The 23,928-nt window shown below is 35.0% G+C and overlaps 2 protein-coding genes across 9 annotated transcripts in view; both read right to left on the bottom strand.

Annotated features, from left to right (window-relative positions):
* Positions 1-11,662, bottom strand: part of LOC127834756 (FERM, ARHGEF and pleckstrin domain-containing protein 2-like) — a 129,505-nt gene extending 117,843 nt beyond the window's left edge. For 3 of the 6 annotated variants that reach the window (XR_008028112.1, XM_052360784.1, XM_052360788.1), the window contains exon 1: positions 11,566-11,662. The gene's annotated coding sequence lies outside the window, so the exon portion shown is untranslated. Of the gene's footprint in view, positions 1-11,226; positions 11,395-11,565 lie in introns of all 6 variants that reach the window. The other 3 variants (XM_052360785.1, XM_052360786.1, XM_052360787.1) reach the window with 2 other exon arrangements.
* Positions 11,663-14,291: 2,629 nt separating this feature from the next.
* LOC127834762 (transcription factor Dp-1-like) overlaps positions 14,292-23,928 on the bottom strand; it is a 40,882-nt gene continuing 31,245 nt past the window's right edge. For all 3 annotated transcript variants that reach the window (XM_052360797.1, XM_052360796.1, XM_052360795.1), the window contains exons 11-12: positions 20,249-20,330; positions 14,292-19,341 (exon numbers count right to left, since the gene is read on the bottom strand). In XM_052360797.1, the coding sequence (XP_052216757.1) occupies positions 19,095-19,341; positions 20,249-20,330 (329 nt within the window). In that variant the 3' untranslated portion in view covers positions 14,292-19,094. The remainder of the gene's footprint in view (positions 19,342-20,248; positions 20,331-23,928) is intronic.

Here is a 23,928-nt window from a genome sequence, read left to right as displayed (position 1 = left end):
AAAACGTAATTGTACTTCAAACATAATTGTACTTTAAACGTATTACTGAAACGGTTGTTTTTACAATATACGAAAGTTAGCATCTTTGTTTACTTATATAACCATTCTGTACTTGCAAAGATGTGTACATCTTATAACAACATTTGAAAATATCAATAAGGCTTTTCTAACTCCCTGGCCCACAATTGATTTTAGGGAAAGGGCCCAATACCTCTGAAGACTTTTTAAAACTGTGAATTAAACTAATTATTTAACTACATTACATGTTCCCATCAATCTTTGGGTGTTTCAACTTACAAGTGTTATGTTACTCATCACAAATACAGTGATTTTATTCAGATATACTGACACTATAAAGAGTAACAATGAACAATCCTTTAAATCTCAAAACAGTTTAATCTGTGTTAATTGTAACTCAGTATGTACAACAGAATGGGGTTAAATAGAATTACACCTGCAAAGGCATGTGAATTGTTTATAACCGCTGAAACTGTCAGTATAAACACACTATTATGTCCGGTTCGAATAAGACATCAATCTTCGACTTAACTGTGCTTTTTCAAAAATCAATTACATGCATTAATTAATTTTTACAAATTATAAGTACGGTAGAAAATTGCATATAAACATTTATTTTTTTCCTCCAAAACCGGATGTTAAGTTGAATTTTGTTTAACCCTAAACAAGAATATCAGTGAAACTGATGGATGCTCCCTGATGATGCGCTTTGTCAATCTATGTGTTAATAACCACCTAAAAAAATCTTTTATTAGCCTCCGTGACCTTGACCTTGACCCAGTGACCTCAAACCTCATCAAAAGGTAGTGGTCCATACAAGGTACGTACATGCCAAATATGAAAGAGATCGGTAAAGTATTGAAGGTGCTATGACAAACTGTCAAAAATGTGAAACGGAAAAATCTATTATTAGCCTTGGTGACCTTGACCTTGAAACCAGTGATCTCAAACCTCATCAAAAGGTAGAGGTCCATGCAAGGTAGCTACTTGCCAAATATGAAAGAGATCGGTAAAGAAATGAAGGTGCTATGAGAAACTGTCAAAAAAGTGTGACGGAAGGAACTACAAACTGGCAACTAAATGCTCCATCGAAAATATTTCGGGGAGCATAAAAAATGTGTCCATGGGTATATGAACACTTTAGTTTTAAAATACAGTCGAAATTGAAAACAATACCATCACTGTTTATGAAAACGTCATGGAAAAGTGCTTATTATGCATGTACTAAAAATATAAGACAAAAATTCAATCAGAAAATTAAATGAAACGTTTAATGTAATAAAATCACCAAAATTTAGTCCATTCCAAATATGATGTTTTATTCCAAGTCACTTAATACAGTGTTGTATAGGTTGAAGAACAGCTTTTGTATTTCAGTATGTACATGTCCAACAGAATTGGGGTTAAATACATGTAGAATTACACTTGCCAAGTCATGTTAGTTGTTTCTAACCACTGAAACTGTCAGTGTAGATCAAATGACTGCACTTGATCTGCCACCACAGATGTTCTGTACCTTGCCATATGTAGAGCCCATGTTACAGGTGATGTATGCAACACACATGTACACTTATGTCTTACCAGAGATTATTTTAATTAAGTATGGACAGTGGTATCAGGGAAAAAAACAGTTTACCTGTCAACCTAAAACAAGAAACCGTTGGAGAAGGGTGATGCTCCCCAAAGGTTTTTTTTGTCACAATATTGCAGTTATATATTCAGATAAAAGGAAACGTCTTGAGGGGCATAACTTTGGACAAAATAATATGATGGATGGTTTAGCAACTTAAAAATTTCAAAGGGCCATAACTCTCTAAATAAATCATCTAACCAGAACCCACTAATAACATGCGCATCTCCTCAAGGTAGTTAAGCTTCCCATAAAGCTTCATTGAAGTCCAGTCAGTAGTTGCTGAGAAATAGCCCAGACAAGAATTGCACTATATGTACAGTTAATGGAAAATTTCAAAGGGCCATAACTCTGTAAAAAAAATTCGGCGAGAACCGGCTGATAATATGCACATCTCCTCTTGGTAGTGAAGCTTCCCATAAAGTTTAATTGAATTCCGGTCATTAGTTGCTGAGAAATAGCCCGGACAAAAATTGTGCACGGACAGACTTGTAACCATTTACATGTGGACAATTACAAACTTAAAGATAAGTGTCTATGATAATTAAATCCATAATCATTTACCATTCAAATGCCTGAAGAAATGGACCATACAATTACAGGCATCACTGAACATTTCACACACATCTTTTCACAACTGCATCATAAAAACTTGGGAAAGGCAAATTATCTAATTCATTAATAACAAGAGATGAGTTTGTCAGAAACAAAATGCCCCCTTCTGCCCCGCTTTGAAGCCATATATTTAACCTTTGACCTTGAATGATGACCTTGACCTTTCACCACTCAAAATGTGCAGCTCCATGAGATACACATGCATGCCTTATATCAAGATGCTATCTTCAATAATGCAAAAGTTATGACCAATGTTTAAGTTTTTGGACGGACAGACGCCATATATTTGACCTTTGACCTAAAAGGACGACCTTGACATAGACATTTCACCACTCAAAATGTGCAGCTCCATGAGATACACATGCATGCCAAATACAAGGTTGCTATCTTCAATATTGCAAAAGTTATTACCAATGTTAAAGTTTTCAGATGGATGGAAACCCTTCTGGGGCATAAAAAGAAAAAGTTAATTATCCTTTTTGTGGATATTCTTCCTTCCTCAAGGACAACCATAATTGTTAAACAAATAAATATATATAACACGATCATAAACACACTAAACATTGATCTCCAGCAAGTTTTGTCTGATTGGAAATAGCACCGTTACCAATTTGGTAAAATTAGCGCACAGAACCATGACATTTAATTGGGAAAATTTGGAAATCTTCAGATTGGAAAATATGGGTTTTTATAATTGCTTGGTAATTAATTTTCACAAACACATCTCCTCCTTCATTAAGATTCCTTTTTGATGTTTAGTTTCACTGCTCAATTTATTTGTTAACTTGCAGATTAAGTTCACTTGCAGATAGTGTTTATTGAACAAAATTGATGCAACTTTCCGTCTTTTTGGGAATTATTCTCACGGCAAGAGGGAAATCAGAAATTTTCCTTGAATGGGAAAGTGCTTTTAACAGGTATTTATAAAGAAGGAAAAAAATCTAGTGTCTATGAAGATTGATGGAAGAACACAAGAATTTCCTTAATACAATAAAAATCAACCATGATGATGCTAAATCTGTATCATTTCTGAAATTTGTTTATATCTCATGTTTCAAAAACAATTTTAGCACTCTGTCATATTTCACAAAGTTTTAATAAATCCATACTGACACTTAAAAAAGCTTTTCTTTTTTTTATATTATACATTATCAAACACAAGCTTTGATAATTAGCTCAGGGAAAAAATGAAAGCATGCAAGGCTTCAACACTAATCTTCTGAATGAGAGACTGCCACTCTCAAGATGCTTTTGAGATTGACCAATCCATAAGATATACACCTGACCTTGGGATAAATCTGATACAGTACAGGCACCGTGTACTTAAACAAAAACGCCTGTCCAAGGAGTTCACTTTTCCCGATGGGTGACATTTCGCGGGGCGGACACGCTACTGACCGCGGTGTTCGGCGAACACCCGAAATTGCCGCAATTACACGCTATTGTTAACTGGAACACCAGTGATCACCGCGATGCTGCGCAGCCACCGTAAACACCTGTCTGCGAGAGTCATTCACGCATTTTAAATATAAATGTACAAAAGAAAATCATATACTACATGTAGATATAATGTATGTGCACATGTATGCGTACTTAAATTTGGACAGTACGTAAAGTCAAAAACGTAAATAAGGCGTTTAGATGATCAATACTATTAACTCTTATGGTGTTAATCAATGCAATTATCCTTTTTAACAACAAATACCGAGTTTCAAAGAAATCAAGAGAGTATTAAATCATTTATTTACTTGTGTCCGACTTTAAGTACTGTCCGAATTTACGTATTGCATCCATATGTTACGACACTTACAAGTGTGCAGTCAGTATACAATACAATAATTGTTTCAATAATGAAGGAACTGATACAGCATAATGGTATTGATACAGCATGATTAAATTATATTTTATTAAGAGGAAATGTCAATGCCCAATAATTTGTGAGATACCCCGATACTTTAGTTGAAATTCACAACAAAACATTTAATGGAAATTAAATGATCTCAATGTTGTACCGGCTACGAAATTTTTATTTACAAATAAATACACCCACGCCATTTTTCGCGCGCTTTTTTAAGACAAAGAAATTCATTTATGTCATGTAAAATTTGTAACCTACACATGATGCAATACAACGGTCCTGATTGGGAGCTTAATTATTTCATCATATCTTTAAATAGAATCATAGCCGAAATTCATTTGACACTTTCGAAAATTTCAAAGTTTGTGTTTATGACTGTTATCTTCTATATTACCCACCCATATTTGATTTTAAAAATGGAAATCAGACATATATGGGATTATCGAGTAATGGATAAAGATGGGAAAAGTTGCATGTATGCGATTGAGACAGTTGACACTTATGTATCGGCGAATCCAGAGACTCAGGATAATACGATTACTACAATCAGTTATGAGTTCTCCATGGCTTCAAACTTAACACTCCCCCAGGTGCGGTATCAAACAGCTATAGCTGCGAACGCAGTTAAAAAGACAGAAAACACTGGGTGTGAAATACATTATTCATTATCACTTTTAAATGAAAGGGATCAATGCAATACGTTTATGTTCAATTATTTTATTTTAAGCTAACACAGTGAACACCACAGTAGATATTATGAGTCTGCGGTGATTCACGGTGTTCGCCTTATGGCAAATGGCCCCCACAACATTTGATCTGAAAACCCATCGCGGGGTTCATATTGGTAGGCAAACACAGTGAGATGAATATCGCGGCGAGTGGCGTTTGTTTATGTACACGGTGCCTTTACTGTAACAATGTTGAAGGTCCAATAACAATGCCAAGATGAGAGGATCTCTACTCCACACCAAAAAGGAGAACAGCATATGAGAAAACTAACACCAACAAACAAATTATATAATTGTTTGGAAAATAATCTCTAAAATGTATTGATTTTTTATGGATAAAGTAAAATCCAAACAAGGGCTGTTTGTAAAACATGCATGTCCCCCATATGGGCTGTCAGTTGTAGTGGCAGCCATTGTGTGAATACGTTTTTTGTCACTGTTACCTTGACCTTTGACCTAGTGACCTGAAAATCAATAGGGGTCATGTGCCAGTCATGATCAATTTTTTTAGCCAGAGGAAATATTTTAATAGCCAAAGAGAACTAACATTTTTCTTCGCAGAAATTATAGTGAAAGGACAACAACAGTGTTAACACATTTATTGAAATTAGAGGTTAGGTTATAAACAAAGGAGTAGTGTTCACACTTAAGTTCTGTTCTTCTATTTAACTTTACAATAATATTTCAATACATGATTTTACACCTACTCTGAAATGTTACAGTTTGAACATTTGAATTTACATTGACTGTCCGCCAAAACAAAACAAGTTTATTTCTCACAAATTCTCAGCAGCTGGTATCTATCTCAATCATGTAAAGGTAGTAATTTACAAACTATCAATAACAAAAAGTCTACCTGTTTACTTATTTTATTGAAAGCCCTGCACTATGATTTCATTTTATTTCATTTATTCACATACAACTTTAGTTTAGCAAAAGACAAGTGCTATATAATTTTTAAAATACAAGCTCGACATTACACTCAGACCTCGACCCTAACTTTTTTTTCAACTAGCCTATTCTGGCTAATAAATGCAGAACCTACTAGCCCTGACCAATCTTTCATGTGCCCTAACCCAAGTATAATCAAAACATTAATATTATCATTCAACAAACAACGACATAAATGTTTAAACCTTTTTTACATAGATTGCTACAATAAACCGTGGTTGCCATCTGACAACAAATCGTAAGTAAATCTTAAGTGTCGCAAATAATGTGTTATGGTAGTCGTAAAATTGTACAGGATTAACTCCCTTTAAGTTTTATACTAAAAACCGGGATCAACCTTTAATATTAGTTTTGCTAATTGAATTGCGTCAAAAAACTTCTAATCAATCAAACAAATTAAAGTTATCTAAAATTGAAAAATAACTAATAATTTTAATATAACTGTGTGCTAATGTCGAGTTTGATACCTTTATCGATCACGGACGATCCTGGGCAATCCCTGCTTTTAATTTAAAACGTATTTTTATCAAGCAAACATGTCACTGCGAAGAAACCAATCGAAAACCGTATCTAGCATTGCTGCAAAATTCTGTTTAAAAATAGGTACTGACGTGTTCTCTCGATAAAAATACGTTCCAAATGTATTTCCAGACATGATCCGTTAAAAAGTGTTTGTTGTCTCCATCTTCACTCTGGGATTTAAGTATCATCTGATTGTAGTGCATTAAGACTTTTACATCTTTGAAAAGCTTATTTAAAATGCAGTTAATTGATATAGAACACATAATCCCGCCCAGAATACACACGACCGGTCTGGATTTTTCAATTCAATGTCGTAAATATTTAACCAGTGCCCGACATTTTTGTTGATAATCTCAATGTGTAACATAGTGGGTAGGGTAAACATTATGAAAACGCCCAAATAAGGAGAAGAACATTTAAATATAGGGGTTCATTGTATGAACCTTTATTTGTAAGGTAAGATAAGATGATAAAACTTTCAAACTTAAAACCACGTTGTTTGTATTCGTCAAATAGTCGGTTTGGGAGGTGGCGAATAACGAATATGATTTGTCCACAGCCGTATTCGAGTTATTCGAATGTATCGTTACAGCCCTAGATAGAACCAGTATTTTATCATTATGCTAGTTGAGTCGTAGGTACATGTAATTTCCATAAAGTTTTAATATCACAAATATTTTACAAATACATGACTATGAATCATTATAAACATTACCTTTTGGTCTTTATTTTTGTTGCTTTTTATTTAAATGTGTATAGTCTGTAATAATAATAAACAATCGATTGTGTTGATAATGTCCAACCGTGATCTTAAAGATATTTTCTTGTTGAGCCCTGGTTTTTGATAAGCTATTCCAATTTCAAGATTTGCATACTATAAATAGCCTTGAAACTTACATTGCAGTTGAGGTTAATTTCTTGTGAAAAAAAGTCAACAGACGATTTAGTATGGAAAATACACATGAATAAACAATTTTGTGTCACTTAGAAACATTATATGAACAATACATAAAAGAAAAAATATTTTATAAGGACATATTGAGTTATGATGAATTACAATATTGAACAGTTTTTGTTACATTTTTTATCAGCACAAACAATGGTCACTGTGTCAAAACTTGTTTCCGAGCGACTGCATCATGTGGGAATGTTCTATCACATGATTTTATGCTATCTCTATAACCAAGACTCATAAAGAAGGTTTACAGTCAACTCGTACCTAAGTCAACTCGCACGGTAGTCAACTCACATGTCGTTTGGTAAACTCGCACGGAAGTCAACTAGTACCCAAGTCAACTCGCACGGTAGTAAAACTATTGATGTGTTAATGGGGACTGATTAGGTGACAGCTGTTTTATTATTACATTTCCAATTTAACAATTAACATAGTAACGTATGAAAATTTCAAAATCTTTCATAGCTTAATCCTTATTAAAAAGTTCAAAGTTAAACTTTCGGGGGGAGGGGGGGGGGGGGTATTCTTTGGTGCTATGGTTGGACGGTATTTCAAACATAAAATAATAAAAATAAATATTTGTGTTTTTTAACCCTAAAAAAAAATATTTGGGGGTGGGGGTATAGTATAGTGTGAGGGTGTGGTGGTCATTTGTGAGATGATCTTAAAAAAAAAAAAAATAGGGGGGGGGGAATTCGGGGGGGGGGGGGGGAGGGGGGGGGGGTATTCTTGGGTGCCATGGTTGGACGGTATTTCAAACATAAAATAATAAAAATAAATATTTGTGTTTTTTAACCGTTTAAAAAAAATCAATTTGGGGGGGGGGGGTGGGGTGGGGGGGGGTATAGTATAGTGTGAGGGTGTGGTGGTCATTTGTGAGATGATCTTAAAAAAAAAATTCGGGGGGGGGGGGGGGGGGGGGGGGGAATCGGGGGGGGGGGGGGGATGGGAGACACGGGGATGGTTTGGGTGGAGTCTATTGTGGTATGTCAGGTAAGAGTAGTTTTGTCAAAGTATCAATCAAATCTTATCATAAATAAAAAAGGCATTTTTAGCAAAATTTAATAATTTGACCTTCAGAGTCAAGGTCATTCAAAGGTCAAGGTAAAATTCAACTTGCCAGGTACAGTAATCTCATGATAGCATGAAAATATTTGAAGTTTGAAAGCAATAGCCTTGATACTTTAGAAGTAAAGTGGATCGAAACACAAAATTTAACCATATATTCAAAGTTACTAAGTCAAAAAAGGGCCATAATTCCGTAAAAATGACAACCAGAGTTATGCAACTTGTCCTTTTACTGTACCCTTATGATAGTTTGCGAGTGTTCCAAGTATGAAAGCAATATCTATGATAGTTTAGGGGTAAAGTGGACCAAAACACAAAACTTAACAAAATTTTCAATTTTCTAAGTATAAAGGGCCCATAATTCCGTCCAAATGCCAGTCAGAGTTACATAACTTTGCCTGCACAGTCCCCTTATGATAGTTAATAAGTGTTGCAAGTATGAAAGCAATAGCTTTGATACTGTAGGAATAAAGTGGACCTAAACACAAAACTTAACCAAATTTTCAATTTTCTAAGTATAAAAAGGGCACATAATTCTGTCAAAATGCCAGTCAGAGTTACATTACTTTGCCTGCACAGTCCCCTTATGATAGTTAGTAAGTGTTGCAAGTATGAAAGCAATAGCTTTGATACTTAAGGAATAAAATGGACCTAAACACAAAACTTAACCAAAATTTTCAATTTTCTAAGTATAAAAAGGGCACATAATTCTGTCAAAATGCACGCCAGAGTTATCTAACTTTGCCTGCCCAGTCCGCTCATGATAGTAAGTAAGTGTACCAAGTTTGAATGCAATAGCATTGATACTTTCTGAGAAAAGTGGACCTAAACGCAAAACTTAACCAGACGCCGACGCCAAGGTGATGACAATAGCTCATTTTTTTTTCCAAAAAATAGATGAGCTAAAAATCTTACAAGTAAACAAATCTACAAATCATAGCCGGCATTATACCCGCTATCCATAATTGCAAATTACATATATTCGGCTGTTGGTTAAGAATACTTGGATCGAGTGATAACAGTATCACAAAAACAAACATTCATCTACAATACAAATAAACAACGTTTATTAAATAACTTAAAGCAAAGCTGGTATCGTCAACTCACCTAAATTCGCGACTAACCTAGATTCGCGGATTTTGTTTTCGCCGCGTAACCGGTACCAATATTTGTTTCTGCGCATGCGTGATCGTGGTGATATGCAAATGAATGTTAACTCGATTGAAACGATTGAAGATTTGTGAAAAATAATGCGTTTTAAACAAGTAAAAAGTGTGAAATAGAATCAATTAGCAAAAATACCATATTTTCTTAACACTAATAATACCCGACCACCGAATTTCATATATATTAAGTAAAAATCATATATCACGAATTTTTGTTGTCGTCTGCTGTTGTAGTAGCATTGCCATAAATAGAAATGTTACGCTTCGAAAACATGAGTAATTCCAACACATGATTTATTGTGTGTTTCTTAGACCATGACAATTAAGCTAATTTCTATTTATTTTTTGTTTTATAAGGCCATCCCTAAGCATTGTCGCAAGAAGTATAGGCTTTATTCACCGACTCTCTTGATAAATGCTTACAAAGCTGTTAAGAAGAAGAATATGTCCGTTCTTAGAGCCTCAAAATCCTACAGATTGCCTAAAAATACATTGCGTCATAGGGTCTTTGAAAAAATCCACCCAGACACAGTTGTTATGTGAGCTGCTTCCGTTTTTCATGCAATTTACCCTGTTCATATGTTAATATTTTTTTGTTATTTCATGTTTGACTTTTTGTTAAATGTTTCGTTTGCACCAGAAACCAATTTAAACTGTTAAAAATAAGTTAGCTTGGCCTAATTACTCGACATTGCAATGAATTTTTGTATGACGTCATACCCGCGAATCAAGGGTAGTAAAGCAAAATGGCTGACGCTTTACACTTATGTCAACAATATTGACATTTAAGAGCTTTAAAAACATTGTTTGGAAATCACAATTGAACAAATCAGCGAAGAATGAATTTATTTTAAAAGGTTAATGTTTGTTTTCGTTGTTTTTTATGCATTATTATTTTAATATTGACATTAAATGTTAAGGTCGCGAATTTACGGTAATCCAGGATATATTGAGGTAATCCAGGATATATTGAGATAACTACTTTACTTTATGACAAATTAGAAATAAGAATACAAAACATCACTAACACGATTTCGATTATCGTCAAATAAATTAGAAATCTTAAGAGGAGAGGTCATTATAATAACATATACGCGAAAAATAGAAAATGTCAGATTTGCAACGGACATGCTATAGTCGATTCATATACATAACTAACAAACTTTGATCGTTATAATGAAATAACCGCATGCAACAAACATCACCTAATTTTCGTTTGCATTTTTTAAAATTTAACTTACACCTGATTATAAAAGTAAAGCTTTTTAATTACAAGCTAAATTAACATTAATTGAATTGCCATTTTATTAAAATAAAAAAATAAATAATGTTTTGCCATTTTAATTATTGTTTGTTGTGTAAAAGACCTTTCACACCTCTTACACACATTCATATAACCCGTGAAAAACACCGATTACAAGTGTAAAAGAGCCATTAAATGTGACAAACGTTCGTTCAGATTATTAAAAAAAGGACATAATTTCTATTATTAATATACTTATAAACTACTTATAAACTGCTGATCATATTACATCCTTCATCTATTTGTATATAATTTTATTTGAGGTGCGAGTTGACTTAAAAAATGTGAGATGACCAGAAATGCCGCGAGAGTTGACCAAAAAACATGCGAGTTGACTACCGTGCCAGTTGACTTAGGTACGAGTTGACCGGCACCCCATAAAGAACCCACAACTCAACAAGAACCTTTGTACCTTTGTGTCTTTCTGGAGATCTAAAGAGCACTCACACAGTGGGGATCAATTCCCAGACCTCCGGTTTTCTAGGCGAATACCATATCCACTACTCCATGACAATCTCCAAGAGGCCAAACAACCTTAGCACCAGAAAAGGTAAATAAGGTTCAACCAACAGGTCGCTTCCTAAAATCAAGGAGATTGAAGAAAATAATCCAACTAACGATTTATCATTGAGACTGAGTGAACTGACGTTTAACGCTACATACCCATGTTGACAATCGCAACATTTTGTGTCCGTAAATTCTTTTAATTTTTAATTAACATGATTATTTCCTACATACAATCGATGTTTACCTGTAAATTGTGGCGAACAAATGTGAGAAAATAACACAAAAGTAGAAATGGTGCACACTCAATTCCACCGGAAGTTGTGTTTTTATTGCTTACAAACTTCATTGGTTGTGAAACTTGCTTCAAGGCTAACGTGAACTTGTTTACTACTCCTAGGTTTCACGAATCATGCTTTGTACAATTACAATTATTTGCTCAGCTGGGGGAGGGAACGGTAGACAGGATCAGAAAAATGACATGTTTTTTGTTTCATTATATCTTATTTTGTTTGGATAGGATAATTTCAAAGGGGTGATGGACGTTTCATGATACTGATATTTGTGTAGGACGGATTGCATGTTGCGTCCCACTGATATAAAAAATGTAGTATAGTTCTACAAATGATATGAATATTTAAAAGCTTATTTTGAATGATGGAGATTTTCGATGTTACTGTATACTATGTTAATAAATATATTTTAATATGTTAAATGTGATTTATTACATTATTGTATCTAAATGGCCAAAATAATTGAAATACAGTTTTTTAACATTTAATTATGAGTGTCGTTTGAACGTAAATTTACACTTTATTTAAAATAAATGTGTATTTATGTATTTGATAACAAAACTGTTAACTGATATGTGTGCATAGGGCGTTATGTGATAAAAATATTTAAAATGAAGTGCTGTTATTGTTAATTGTATGCATCATGTGAATGTATTTCAATAGAAAATAATTGTATATGAACTTTAAAGCATGAACAATAACACAAAAATACAACAACAAAAAATAAACAAGGGACAAAATTGTCATAAAACCAGGTTTTCAATGTGAAAAAATCTGATAAAAGGAGACAACTCAAACTGAACTGATTGTTTATAATTAACCCCTTTGTTTCAAATAAATCTATTTATAGTCGTGGCGACCTTGACCTTGGAGATATTGACATAAATAGTGCGACACTTCGTCCCATGATGGGGAACACATGTGCCAAATGATTTTAAAATCTCACAATGACTGACATAGTTATGACCCGGACAAGCTCATTTATGGCCATTTTTTACCTTGGAACTCAAAGTATGACCTTGACCTTGGAGATATCAACGTAATTCTTTCGCGCGACACACCGTCTAATGATGGTCAACAAATGTGCCAAATGATTATAAAATCTCACAATGAACGACAAAGTTATGGCCCGGACAAGCTTGTTCCGCCCTCCGGCCCGCCCGCCCAACGACATTCGCCAATCTAATAACCAGTTTTTTCCTGCGGAAAACCTGGTTAAAAATGGTGTTGGTGATTAACTTTTGGGATGCTTATGACATATTAGCGACTTGCAAACGATTTTTTGTGCCTTTAAATAATGACATTCCAATGATTAATTAGCGGCTTGCAAACAATCAACTAGAGACACGGGTCTTTAATGGAAAATTAGTAATCAACACAACTATCTTTAATCAGCCGCGTGGGTTATACAAACTTTGTTATTAACACTGAAAGAGTTGTCTACATCTGCGCGTTGAGCCAAATAATAAGACTCAGGTACCGAATAGTACCGGCATATGAATTGTGACCAAAGTCCATTTCATTATTGTGTGCGTCTAATTTCCGCATATTGGTGATCACTTTTATTTAAATCCGTACCAATTTTTATAGAGTATTGGTATATTCACTGCTTCTTGTTTTTAATGCGTTATTGTAAAAGAACATAAAAAAATTCACAGAATACTAAGCATACAGTAATGATGATGTTATTGTCAACCAGACAGAATGCGCTTGTTAATTCAGCTATCATCTATTAAAATATTTCTGCTGATTCCTCACAGGATAGAATTTTATTAATGGAATTAGTGTAAGTATTGGAAAATGTTTTGTCTGATATGTATTGATAATTGTCAAAAACATAGTCCATTCAGTAACAGTAAAAAAATTATATTACAGCCCAGTCATCTAAGGGAGGTTACACTTGTGAAACAAGTTTATAATTTGATTGAGTGCATTCACCTGTTTTGTACTGTTTAGAGCTTTGCTTGGCTGTGTATGTGATCGCTCTTCTAGTTTTCTTCATGTTTTGGTGATCTATCTTCTAGTTTTCTTCTTGCTTTGTTGATCCATCTTCTAGTTTTCTTCTTGTGTTGGTGATCTAGACTATCTTCTAGTTTTCTTCTTGTTTTGTTCCAGAGTTACTTGTATTGTCTATTGATAATCTATTGTTAATAACAAAGCTGCCCCTAGACAGGGTCCCGTGTGAGGTCTGTATGTGACCTCGCATATGAGTTAGGGAGACGATCATAACATTCAAATGCAGTGCCCTCATTATCATCTATGGTAAGTTTTCTTAAAATAGTAAGATGAATAACAAACTTACAGACTGAAAAAGCTGTCATAAGCGATTTCATAAGAGTGATGGATTGTATTTGTGCCACATTACTTGGAACTTATGGCAGATGGGGAATTTTCAAACTGTTTTATGACTAACTTTGCCCTCTATGTCACGATGTGTGACCTTGACCTTTGAGGAAGGGAGTTGATTGTTCAATGCAACATGTCTTGTGATGCTTTATTTCTGAGCCAACTTATTCCTAAATTCCTCAACATAGGCTCTTTATCAACAAACCAAGTTTCATAAACCTAGATTGAGTTATTGCAGGATCAAGATTCAGCCACACAGACAGGCTGAGGGTTGACCTATTCTAGAAAAGGGCTTATAATTATCATCAATATAAAAGAATACAACACATCTGTAAGGTTATTGAATTTTATTTCTAAATGTTTCCACAATACAGTTCAAAATATCAAAAGGGCATCTCAAAGTTATATTCCAAATGCTCACCAGCTGGTTCTAACAACACTGTAAAAACTTTTGGGCAAGAATTGTTTAATATTGCAAATTATTGTCAACATGTATGTGATTGCATCAAAAGGGGATGGTGTCCTTAAACATAGTTACTAAAGTAGTCACAACAAATCCAAGAGAAAATAAATGCTGAGTATGATATAAAAATGTAACTACTTGCACTTAAATGAAAGGGCCATGAACACCAGATTTTAAAAGTGACACGTTAGTGATAAAATCTCACTTGCCCAATGTGCTCATACTTCAAGTGATCTTATTTCTTAAATAACTGTATAAATTGCTGCTCTTAAAGAGTGCCAAACTGTCACAAGATACGCCCGTTCGAAGGTTTTGTACACCGTGCTCAATGCTTGAAATGCACTAAGTGACCTCGAGACCTAGTTATTGACCCGGCATGACCCATATTTGAACTTGACCTAGATATCATTTAGATGTAACATCTGACTAAATTTGGTGAAGATCAGATGAAAACTACAATTAGAGAGCGGACACCATGCTAAATGCTTGAAATGCACTATGTGACCTCGTTTTGGACCCGGCATGACCCATATTCGAACTTGACCTACATGTCATCTAGACACAACTTCTGACCGAATTAGGTGAAGATCAGATGGAAACTACTTCAATTAGAGAGCGGACACCATGCTAAATGCTTGAAATGCACTAAGTAACCTCGTGACCTAGTTTTTGACCCGGCATGACCCATATTTGAACTTGACCTACATATCATCTAGACACAACTTCTGACCAAATTTGGTGAAGATCGGATGAAAACTACTTCAATTAGAGAGCGGACACCATGCTTAATCCTTGAACTGCACTAAGTGACCCCGTGACCTAGTTATTGACTCGACATGACCCATATTCGAACTTGACATAGATATTGTCTAGACACAACTTCTGACCAAGTTTGGTGAAGATCGGATAAAAACTATTTGAATTAGAGAGCGGACACTACTGTGGACGCCGCCCGCCAAGGGTGAAACTATAATACGTCCTGTTTTAAAAAACGGGCGTATAAAAATCACTCAATCCTAGTCCAGTTAATCATTCGGTAAAATGAAATGTGCAACTCAAACAATAATTGTGTGTCAATAAAAATGTTTTATGCAAATTAATGAAACGTACGTTGTGGCTCATAAAATCATTGAAAGGTTTATACAGTGTTGTTTCCCCAATGAAAGTGTGGATGCTCATTTTTACATAATGGAGATTTGAGATCAAAATTTGCAGATTCATATAGCAAAGCACAGGGGAATACAAGAATTGAAAGAATTTTACTGCATCAACTCAACTACTTACCAAACATCAATAAGCTCATGATTTTATGTTAGTGTAAAGCACACAGAACATTTGTGCAGAAGTATATACAATGACAAATTTAAAATCCTAAGTGAAATATTCTATATAAATATAACCACGATATTTGTATTATACGCAAAGTGATACTACGAAAAACTGTAAATGTATCATTAAACCAATCTATCATAAAAAAGACATCATTAACAACTACATTTCATAGAAAGAGTAATTATAAGACACATTTTTCCCTAAAGTATAATTAGTATGTTTATGCAATAATAACAATTAAACCAGCAATCATCTTTGTTGATCATGATAAGAAATGTCACAGAAACTACAGCCCCGACGACACATTTTGGCAATAACAACTCTATTTAATATTCGACAGAAGACAAATATACAAATAGCCATAATTCAGCCAAAACTGTTCGCAGTCAAAATTCCTTTCTTTAACATCATTATATATTATGGCCATTTAACTTTTAAAGTCTGAGTGATATTTACCTAGTAGTTTGATAACGAGTTAAAAATGTCCTCAGACTACAATATTTGAGCCACGCTCTGTGAAAAAAGGGGGTTTAATGAATGTGCATCACCTGTCATCCCAGATTAGCCTATGCAGTCCGCACAGGCTAATCAGGGACGACACTTTCTGCCTAAACTAGATTTTTGCCAAGAAGAGACTTTCTTCAAACGAAAAATACCTTAAAAGCAGAAAGTGTCATCCCTGATTAGCCTGTGCAAACTGCACAGGCTAATCTGGGAAGACACTTTATGCACATGCATTAAACCCCTTTTTTCACAGAGCATGGCCCATTAATAAGTAGAATAAAAAGGCAAAAAGGTTATAATTAGGGCTTTAACGATACATTCGAATTACTCAAATACGGCTGTGGACGAATTGTATTCTTTATTCGCCACCTCCCGAACCAAATATTTGACGAATACAAACAACGTGGTTTCGAGTTTGAAAGTTTATGTTTAATCATCTTATCTTACCTTGCAAATGAAGGTTCATACAATAAACCCCTATATTTAAATGTTTTTCTTCTTATTCTGGCGTTTTTCATCATGTTTACCCCACCCACTATGTTACACAGTGAGATTATCAACAAAAATGGCGGGCACCGATTGAATATTTACATTGAGTTTCAAAATCTTTCCATGGTTGTTTAATGTTTATCTAGGTAAATACGGATGATTTGATGCTCAAACATACACAAAAGGATTGGCAGATGGAATTTCTTTTTTGTTTATCTTTACGACAATGATTGTGCAACTTATCAACTAAAAAAATGTGAATGGGTACTGTCACTTATGTGTCAACAGTTGACTCTTAATTGTTCTACTCAAGGATTTAATTGGTACTAGTCATGTTTTCTCAAAAGTTTCAAAACTGTGTTCAAAGTTTAAGCAGTGATAGTCAGTGTTTGGTTATTTCAAAGTGTTATATTTCATATTTTCGGTATGCAATGATACTCAATTAATCGAATTGACAGATACTTATAGTTTCATACTATATAATGCCATGTAAAGTTGTCTGTATTACTTTTGTTCATTTAAATTCATATTGCAAATAAATATATGTATTCGCCACCCTGTATTCGTGATACGTATCGTATTCGTCACCTAGTGTATTCGTTACAGCCCTAGTTATAATCCTGCCAAAACTCCTTGAAGCCAAATTTCCTTTCTTTACTATCATCTCCATATAAAGGTTGTTCGACTGTGAAAGTTTGAATAATATCCAGGCGGTAGTAAAAGATAAGTGGAAAACACAAGCCAGGGACTACATATTGAATGTTGAAAAAACATACTAAATGACATATTTTTATGTGTTCTCCTTGCAGCCATTTTTTTTTAAACCATCATCTACACATTAAGATGCTTTAACTGTGAAAGTTTGAACCGATTCCATCCAGTAAAGAGAAGTTAAGAACACAATCTTTGGGACATACTTACATAACGATGGAATGGCAAGTGCAATGATTGGTGCCCCCCACTCCATGGTAGCAAAACAAAGAAGGAAGACACAGTGTTCATTTTGAATCTCAACTCTACCTCAGAGAGTGCATCCTTTCCAGTGTTGATCTTATTACAATTGTGTAAATTGTCTAAGTTTCATAACAATAACTGAATGCAAAAGTCATAAACAAAGTTAAGTATATATGTATACATCAACTGTTCATCAAATAAAACATCACAGACCAAAGTCATCATACAGTACACATCCGAAAATATATTTTTGATTTAAATGCCGGCATCATGTTAATTCTTGAAATCCTTGTTTCATCATTTGCTTGTTTTCTTTTTGCATTTAGGATTTTAAAAACAAACACATGGGATTTCTATGGGAAATATGACACAAATACAAGCCAAATATCCTGAAACAAATGAACACAGTTGAAGTGGTTTATAAGTAATAAAACGAAAAAAATACATTGGCTAAATCAAAGCAAAAAATAATAAAGCAAAAAACATATCAATTATAAAGGTGTTCTTGCTCTTCATTTCGAAAAAGTTTCTTCTTGTAAATTGCATTTTCATCACGTCAATTAAAAACAAAAAACTTTCAATTTTATGGCTATATATAAATGCCGTGTTAAATCCTGTAAAATTGTCTAATTGTATAATTATGAGCGATTGTTCAACAAAATGGCTTAATCAATAGTTAATAAGGAGAAATATTGATACCATTCTTTAACACTATAAAATTATATAATTTAGGTTATCGAGGATAAATAATTTTCAAACAGAGTTGGTTTCTAAAAAATAAACAAGGCAAAATTGTTGTAAACTTTAACCACTATAAGCTGCACATTACTTAAAACATCAATGTTTGGCAATAAATGCAAATGCCATTTACAACAATATTAGCGCTATCACAAATGGTAACTTTCATATACGAAAATATAATAAAAAAGTTATTGATTTCTTTCACTATGTACAGCTTTCCCTGCAGTCAAATCACCAGTGCAACAAAAAACCGACACATTTGTACACAAAGTGTGGTAAATTCTTTTCGATCAGTTAAACACTTTCTGAAACCTGACTCTAGAATTTGTGAACCAAGCCACTTGGATTTTTTCAATCCTCTATTGTCCTTGTACCTCACCGTTTCCATTTCTCTACATCACAGCCTCAATATCCCTGACAACTAAGCTGCCCATAAAGACCAAGAAAGGAAACCCAAACCTGGTAATCACATACAGTTACATCTCTGACCACAACCAGTGCTCCATCATTCATGAACAATCAACATCACTTCATCTCCGCCAGCAAATCCTAAGCCCTGCAGATACCACCTCAAACAATGTATCAAATCCCTGATTTATGTTTGCAAATCCATAAACACAATCTTCACACCAGTGGACATCACACATTCAGGCACTAGCTCAGTATTTCAATCGGACTGGACTCATCATAGTCATCGTCTGAAAAATCGTCCGACGGCGTCTCAATAACCCTCGAGTGAATATCAGAGTAAGAGGATGAGCCAAGGCTCGGTTCCCTGGATACAACAGATTGGCTGCCGGTTGCCATGGCAACCTCAAAGTCGCTGGCGTCCATGCTGTTGCTGTTGCTCGAATGCAGGGCGCTGAGGTGCTGCGTGGAACTGCTGTGAGACTGGGCATATCTGAAAGGGAACCCATAGGGAATGTAATCTAATGTGATCAATAGGAAGATGACTACCCTTAACAATATGTTGGATTGATTGACTTGACAAATTATGTGAAAATCTAAAGTCTTTCAGCCATTCATATTAGCATTGGTTTAAACATTCTAAATATAGCAGCTCAATTGCATCAAAAGTCTTATTGAGAGACTTTCAAATCCATTACTGGGTAGAACCAGTAATGAGTGTCAAAAGTGAAGATCTTGAGAACTCTCCAAACAAGAAATGTGTTTGTCAGAAACACTTTGTCCCCTTCTGTGCCGCTTTGATTTTTTGTTGTTGACCTTTGACCTTGAAGGATGACCTTGACCTTTCACCACTCAAAATGTGCAGCTCCATGAGATATGTGTGCCAAATATGAAGTTGCTATCTTCAATATTGCAAAAGTTATGGCAAAATGTTAAAGTTTGGGCAAACAAACATACCAAGAGACAGAGCAAAAACAACTATAGTGGTGAGGGACATAAAAAGGGGATTCCACACTGGACCTACTTTTCACAAGGCAAGCAAGATATCCACTATATCTCTGTCATTGTTATAAGCAAACTAAATTTTGTATAATGCTTGTGAGCAAAAAAAAGGTACAATTTTGTCTTCATAAATACAAGAATCTTAGCAGCCTGTTACAGTCTTACAGGCTTGTTCTATGTTTGGATTACAGGACTATAACGGCAGAATACAATGTAGTTATTGTTTTGGGCATGATTGTATGATCTGTTCGTATTGCATGCACATGCCTAGGTCACATCATTAATCATGACTGGGTTAAAAACAAAACTCCAGTATAAACATAATTGAGGATGGCACAATTTCCTGGTTCAAACACAGGGCATACAATAACACGAGCCAAACTGTGAAAGGCTCTTACGAATGGTGTGAAGATGGAGGGCCTCCAGTGACCGGTCGTATCCCGCTGGGACCTGCATTTGCCATGCTGCCTCTTGCCAGATCTGTACAAGGAACAAAATCAGACACTGTCATATTAGGGTCATAATTATAATATTACATTGGTCTCTGTAAATATACCTATTTAAATGGAAGAAAACTGTTGGCTACATAAAAGGAAAACCAATAAACCAATGGCAAAACAAAGATGAAAGGTTGTGACATGTTACCTGAAATGAGTCTTTAATAAACTTACATCAGGCCAATTAAAGGTCAATAATTCTTTCTAGCCATTACTAAGACATACTAGTACTTTAAAGGGGCCTTTTCACAGATTTTGGCATGTATTGAAGTTTGTCATTCAATGCTTTACATTGATAAATGGAAACATTGGATCTAAAAAGCTCGAGTAACAGAACAAGAATACAATTAAAACAAGAGGGCCTGAAAGGCCCAGTCGCTCACCTGAGATAACATGATATAATTGGGACAAATCTTCTAACCAGATCGGAAAATAAATGTTTTACTATAGCCATATAAGGAACAAGAGCTGTGTTTGTCAAAAACACAATGCCCCCTATTGCGCCCCTTTGAAATAAAATTTCAATATATCATTTGGCAAGTTTAGAAATTATCTTTCTTTTAAAGCTTATTACTTCTCTCAGATTGTATTTTTTTACTTTTGACCTTGGAGGATAACCTTGACCTTTCACCTCTCAAAATGTGCAGCTCCATGAGATACACACGCATGCCAAATATCAAGTTGCTATCTTCAATATTGCAAAAGTTATGGCCCATGTTTAAGTTTTCGGACGGACGGACAGACAGTTCAAATGCTATATGCCACCCTACCATACAAAAGCCCGCCCCTTGGCCAGCCCCTTGGCAGCCATGTTTTTCACCCAACTGGCATCCTTTTAAACTCTTCCAAGATATTATCGGAATGAATCTTTTGACCAAGTTTCATGAAGATCGGACAGTAAATGTGGCCTATAGTGTTAACAAGATTTTACTATAGCCATATAAGGAAAAATGCCCTGCCCCTTGGGTTTTACTAAAGCCATATATAGCCATATTAGGAAAAATGCCCCGCCCCTGGTGGCCATGTTTTTAAAGCAACCAATACAATTTTCGAACTCATCCAAGATATCATTGGGACAAATCTGATGACCAAGTTTCATGATGATCGGAAAATAAATGTGACCTCTAGAGTGTTTTACTATAGCCATATAAGGAAAAATGTCAACTATAAACCCTTGATAGAAGTTATGAGCTTTTTTTGAAACCTAAACGCAGATTTCGAAACCTTAACGCGGACCATAAGTTCAAGGTCACAGGGGTCAAAATTTGTGTGCGTGTGGAAAGGCCTTGTCCATATACACATGCATACCAAATATGAAGGTTATATCTCAAGGGACATAGAAGTTATGAGCATTTTTCAAAACCTAAACACAGATTTTGAAACCTAAACACGGACCCTAACTTCAAGGTCAAGGTCACAGGGGTAAAATTTTGTGCGTATGGAAAGGCCTTGTCCATATACACATGCATACCAAATATGAAGGTTATATCTCAAAGGACAAGGAAGTTATGAGCATTTTTCGAAACCTAAACCCAAAGTGTGACGGAAAGACAGACGGACAGTCCGATCACTATATGCCCCGTTTTCTTCGAAAGGGGTCATAAAAATATGACTGATTGAAATCTAGTGAATTTTGGTCAATTAAACTCATTTATGCCTAGTGGACTCTCCAATCCTTCTAAATTGGATCAATCTATATTTAGAATATTTCTTACAGAAATTCCTTTAAGCAAACAGCAAAGACCCAGATGTGACACCGCATCATGCCAAGACCTTTTTCTAGACGCTCGGCATAAATGGGTTAAACTGATTTAAGTAACTAGTCTTACCTAGTACATTTCTACATATTATTTCGTACATACTCGTTTTTTGTTGCTTAACTATTCAAGAAAGTTGCAAATCTGATAGGACAGCATTATATTAATTACTGTAATTGGCAATATTTAAATTATGAGCATTTTCATTCTTTGAAATTTTGATGAATATTTTCAAATGTTTTCAAAACTTAGAATAGTGAATTATAAATACCAAAATTTTCAGAACTCAAGGGAAAAGCCGTACACAGACAATGCTTTTGTTTATTTCTTGATTAACTTATCAGAAAGTGATGATCACAATATATGTATATTCAGGGGTGTCAATTGTCCCAAATTTGAAATCCGGAAAATTAAGCCAAAAGTCAGTGGCCTTATAAAGGAAGGGAATATCACCCCCCCCCCCCAGCCCTAGCTTATTGTTCTTTTTTTTAATAGTCTTTCTAGGTGCAATTTCTTGTTAGAACAAAGCAAATTATGATCAACCAGACCATCCCTAACAACGCATGTGTATTCATCATTCTATTAAAAACATGAGATACACATGCATGCCAAATATAAAGTTGCTATCTTCAATATAGCAAAAGTTATTGCAAAATGTTAAAGTTGGCGCAAACAGACAGACAGACCAACAGACCAACAGACAGACAGGGCAAAAACAATATGTCCCCCACTATTATAGTGGGGGACATAAAAACAATATGTCCCCCACTATTATAGTGGGGGACATAAAAAATGCCCCGCCCCCTGGCAGCCATGTTTTTTCAACCAACCGGCATCATTTTTGAACTCGTCCAAGATATTATTGGGATGAATCTTCTGACCAAGTTTCATGAAGATCGGTCAGTAAATGTGGACTCTAAGAGTGTTAACAAGATTTTACTATAGCCATATAAGGAAAAATGCCCCGCCCCTTGGAAGCCATTTTTTTCAAGCAAACATAATAATTTTCGAACTCATCCACGATACCATTGAGACCAATCTTCTGACCAAATTTCATGAAGATTGGACTATAAATGTGGCCTCAAGAGTGTTAACAAGGTTTTACTATAGCCATTTATAGCCATATAAGAAAAAATGCCCCGCCCCTGGTGGCCATGTTTTAAAAGCAATCAAAACCATTTTCGAACTCATCCAAGATATCATTGGGACAAATCTTCTGACCAAGTTTCATGATGATCGGAAAATAAATGTAACCTCTAGAGTGTTAACAACGTTTCACTATAGCCATATAAGGAAAATAGCCCCGCCCCTGTGGTGGCAATGTTTTATAACCAACCAGCATCATTTTTGAACTCGTCCAAGATATTATTGGGATGAATCTTCTGACCGAGTTTCATGAAGATCAGACTATAAATGTGGCCTCTAGAGTGTTAACAAGATTTTACTATAGCCTTACATAGCCATATAAGGAAAAATGGCACGCCCCTTGGCAGCCATGTTTTTCAAGCAAACGTAACCATTTGCGAACTCATTCAAGATATCGTTAAGACAAATGTTCTGACCATATTTCATCAAGATTGGACAATAAATGTGGCCTCTAGAGTGTTAACAAGGTTTTACTATAGCCATATGAGGAAAAATGCCCCGCCCCCTGGCGGCCATCAGGGCCCTCAATCTATCAAATCTGCCGACGAATTTCGGCTGCAGTCCCCCACCTTAAAAGTATATTTTTTTCCCCAACAAAAATTATTTTTTCCCCCCTCAGAAAATGTAAAAAAAAAATCAAACAAAAAAATTGCTGATTTATAGTTGAAATCGACTCCA

Source organism: Dreissena polymorpha, chromosome 6, assembly GCF_020536995.1.
Source record: "Dreissena polymorpha isolate Duluth1 chromosome 6, UMN_Dpol_1.0, whole genome shotgun sequence".
NCBI lineage: Eukaryota > Metazoa > Mollusca > Bivalvia > Myida > Dreissenidae > Dreissena > Dreissena polymorpha.
This window is presented reverse-complemented; position numbering and strand designations above follow the sequence as displayed.